We start from the raw sequence: 4,239 nt of genomic DNA, 5'->3' as shown, positions 1-4,239 counted from the left end.
TGTGTGCCTTGGCAGAATCAAGTGTTAAATCAGACTTTAGTTCCACCTGGAGTAAATTCACAAGCTACCCTGCAGTATACAAAGTCATTCAAACTAGCTGCACCTTTACCAGCTTTGACAACACTTTCATGATCAATCATTATAAAAACATATCATATATATTATTCTGAAATGGACCAATCTGCAGAATGACTACTTTTACTGTCGCTACTTTAACTATATTTTGATGATAATACTTTTCTACTTTTACTTGAGGAACATTTTGAATGCAGGACTTTTACTGTAACAGAGTATTCTGACACTCTGGTACTTGGTATGGTACACTATGGTAACATCTGAGGTACCATGGTAGTACCATGGTAGTACAATGGTATACCATGGTACGTACTATGGTACACTATGGTAACATTTGTTATGGACACGCACGCACGCACGCACGCACGCACGCACGCACGCACGCACGCACGCACACACACACACACACACACACACACACACACACACACACACACACACACACACACACACACACACACACACTAAAATTAATATCTTTACTGTTCACTTGCTTTTTTTTTTTTTACTAACAATGACCTTTTAATACTTTATTATTTGTATTTACTTACTTTTTTAAGATGTGAAATGATTATAATTCACACAAGATGACATCATTACTTGAAATGGCCTTTTCCTTTATGCCTTGAGCTCAGAATTGGTATTAACCCAGAATTAACCATTTTAAATTTACTCATAAATCAAGTAACATCAGTTTTACTATGTCATTATTTCTGGTGCTTTGTTATTTTGGGCAAGAAAACACAATATAAGACACAGACATTTTGGTTTCCAACCTGGCCATTAGTATTTGAGGTGCTGAACCCCCCTCCTCATGTTGGATTGGTATCTGCCGGGTCGAGTCGGGACCTCACTTGTTGCACACAGCTGTGATAAGACTGAACATTGGTGCAAAAGCTTACCATGTGTCTTATTCATACATTACATTACACACAGCTTTTTTTATTTGGACCTGCTTTGCGCATGCGAAGAAGAAAGCTGATGCCACTTGCTTAAACAGATGACTGTGTTGAGGGTTTCGATCGCTCTCAATGCGCACAGCAGGTTATATGCGCGTTTTCCCATAAATATCTGAACCTAGTAAGACACATTTCGTAGTTTTTTTATTTTCCCGCACGCCTCTCCTGCTACTACGTTTTACGCAACAGGCTTTCAGCACCGATGTGAAGTGCACGCTGAGGAGCAGTACCACCTGTAACTGTGCCCGTCTAACCCCCACTTTACTGCCGACACCGAGGATGAAGAAGCAAAACATCCGGACCCTGTCGCTCATCCTCTGCATGTTCTCCTATCTGCTGGTGGGCGCCGCGGTGTTTGACGCTCTGGAGTCCGAGTCGGAGAGCTCCCGCAGACGCATCTTGGAGCAGAAGCGCAACGAGATGAAAAAGAAGTACCGCTTCTCCGAGGACGACTACTACGAAATCGAGCGGGTGGTGCTGCAAGCTGAGCCCCATCGAGCCGGGAGACAGTGGAAATTTGCTGGCTCTTTTTACTTTGCCATTACAGTCATCACCACCATTGGTAAGTGGATGCAATTCGTATGTCTTTAGAGATGAGAGTTACTGATTTAATCTCTTGCTATTACAGTTGAGAATTTAAAATAGTTTCTCCATAAATGCAACATTAAAGGTTTGTTTAAATTGCAGGCTAATACAACAACAATTCCTCTCATTTCCACCTCTCTGCATTAAGGTTATGGACATGCAGCTCCAGGCACAGATGCAGGGAAGGTCTTCTGCATGTTCTACGCTGTGCTGGGCATTCCTCTCACTTTGGTCATGTTCCAGAGCCTGGGAGAAAGGATGAACACATTTGTCCGCTATCTGCTCCATAAGGTGAAGCAGTGCCTGGGCTGTCGCCGCACCGAGGTGTCCATGGAGAACATGGTGCTGGTGGGCTTCCTGTCCTGCATTGGAACACTGTGTGTTGGGGCTGCAGCCTTCTCACACTTTGAGAGATGGAGCTTCTTCCACGCTTACTACTACTGCTTCATCACACTCACCACCATTGGCTTTGGGGACTTTGTGGCCCTGCAGAAGAAGGAGGACCTCCAGGAGAAAACCCCTTACGTGGCATTCAGCTTCATGTACATCCTGGTGGGGCTGACTGTCATCGGGGCCTTCCTGAACTTGGTGGTGCTTCGCTTCCTCACCATGAACACTGAGGATGAGCGGAGAGATGCTCAGGAGAGGGCCTCGCTGAAGAGGGACAGAGGCCTTATAGATGGCTCTCTGAGTCTTCATGTTGTAGAACAGAGCAGAGGCAACTACAGAGAGAGGAACAGGAGCAACGCGGTGCAAAGTCGAAGCCACAGTACGCTCTTCCTCCCGATGGAGGAAGGAACCAGCCGCACTAACCTCATTGCTACCCCAGCGGAGGACCAGGAGAGAAGAAGCCCCTGCAGACACAAGCTGCGTTTTCAGATCAAGGCAGGCAGAGACAGGCCGGAGTCGAGCCTCAGCTCCCTGTGCTCCTGTGTGTGCTACCGTTTGGGGATTTGTGATAGTCCTCTTTTGTCCCACGGTGAACACCACGGCTGCCATCTCAATTCTGTTTATTATAACTCAGTGTCCTACAGAATCCAGGGCTGCTCACCGGGCTCCAGGGACAACACTGGACTCTCTTCCCCAGGAAGCACGCTCTCTCCTGGGCACAGCTTCCGTGAGTTCTCTCGTTTGAGGAGAAAGTCCATGTAAAGAGCACCACAGTGAGGCAGAGTGTTTGCACAGACTGTATACAGTATTTTCAATGACCTTTCATTTTGTGTCACACCTTGTTGCATGTCAGAAGACACGGGTTCTGTTAAACGAATAAGTTGTCTTTTGTGGCTGTTGAAGATATTTATTTTATTAGGCAAAGCTTACATTTCTTATCTTCCTTATTTATGTTAGTGATTCTGCTGTGTTCCTGGCATGCTAGGGGAAGTAAAGTGCATGCTAAAGAGAATGCCAAGCACACAATGTGAATGCATGAGTGCTATAGATGCAAACAGATGGGCTTTTAAACTACAGTTTTAACAACAGTTTTTGGATTTAATGCTTATTACCTGTATTACCCGTTCAGTTCTGGTATGTAAAATATCCTCAGTGGACTCCTGCATCAGAAAACATCCCTTTTCATGCCATAACTAGAAGATGTCATTTTACTTTTATATAAAAAAAGCCTTAAATATCTTTCACCAAGCACATGAGATATGTGGCTTCTTAACTCAGTGAATTTATAAATCTTTTATTACCTATTATTGAAGGGGGGAAGAATTACTTTAACGTGCATTATTCAGCATTAATGCACTCTAATATGAAGAGATTATGATTGTTAAATGACTGATTCTTATGTGATGGATGTAGCACAAAACCCATATGTAGCAAATTGCAAGTAAACTTCCAACAATTCTGGAAAAATTGTCACTTTCCGGCGAGGGAGGTGTTCCCATGCATTTAGTTTGTAGTCAGATTTGATGTGACTCTCTTATAGCATTGTTTTATTAAACAGAAGGAAAGTACCATTGTGTGGTTTTATCTGAATCAAATTGGGCCAAAGGATTTAACAGCAAACCTGTATGAGGTTGTTTGTCTTGTTTGCTCTGTTGTCTTCTGTTATGTCTGATCAACTGGATATATTTAGTAAAGAAAACATAGGACTGATACAGAGAGAGAGGAGGAATAGTCACTGATTTACAGCAGATGATTAACTCAGTAAGCATTGATTTGGGGATTTACACGTTCAAATTCGAGATGTGAAGGGCCAAATGTGGTTGAAAAGAGAATGTTTTTAGACATTATTTAGCATAAAACTGTTGTTTTAACCACATATTTATATATAGTTAAGACATGCTTCGCACTTAAATAGTTGTTGAAACAATGTTTATATATAACCACATTCAACCACGTTTGACCATGAAGTTTGACATTTTTTTATATGCAACTCAGCAAATCAGTGCTTACTGCAAAAGCACCAGTGGTGGGGGTACAAAGTACATTTACTCAAGTATTGTGTTTGAGTAAAAACTTGGGATACCTGTACTTTACTTAAATATTTCCATTACATGCCTTTTTCTTTTCGACTGATATTACTATAATTCAGAGGTAAATATTGTCCTTTATGACAATGACTGCATTTATCTAAACAATGTTGTCACTTCTTACTTTACAGATTCAGATGAAC

General features: G+C 42.3%; 1 protein-coding gene across 1 annotated transcript; it reads left to right on the top strand.

The window, feature by feature from the left end:
• Positions 1–1,170: 1,170 nt before the first annotated feature.
• LOC104951678 (potassium channel subfamily K member 15-like) lies at positions 1,171–3,524 on the top strand. The gene is made up of 2 exons (XM_010778401.1): positions 1,171–1,596; positions 1,768–3,524. Exons 1-2 carry the CDS (start codon positions 1,314–1,316, stop codon positions 2,769–2,771), a joined length of 1,287 nt encoding a protein of 428 aa, XP_010776703.1. The 5' UTR covers positions 1,171–1,313; the 3' UTR covers positions 2,772–3,524.
• Positions 3,525–4,239: the final 715 nt, after the last annotated feature.

This window comes from Notothenia coriiceps, unplaced genomic scaffold, assembly GCF_000735185.1.
Source record: "Notothenia coriiceps isolate Sejong01 unplaced genomic scaffold, NC01 NC01_scaffold00019001, whole genome shotgun sequence".
Lineage (NCBI taxonomy): Eukaryota > Metazoa > Chordata > Actinopteri > Perciformes > Nototheniidae > Notothenia > Notothenia coriiceps.
The sequence above is the reverse complement of the archived record's forward strand: the minus strand, read 5'-3'. Positions and strand labels throughout refer to the sequence as shown.

Excerpts from the sequence above, each read along its gene's own strand:
- LOC104951678 (XM_010778401.1), top strand. The coding sequence starts at position 1,314 with ATGAAGAAGCAAAACATCCGGACCCTGTCGCTCATCCTCTGCATGTTC. Across the intron at positions 1,597-1,767 it reads TACAGTCATCACCACCATTG|GTTATGGACATGCAGCTCCA; the intron begins GTAAGTGGATGC and ends CTCTGCATTAAG.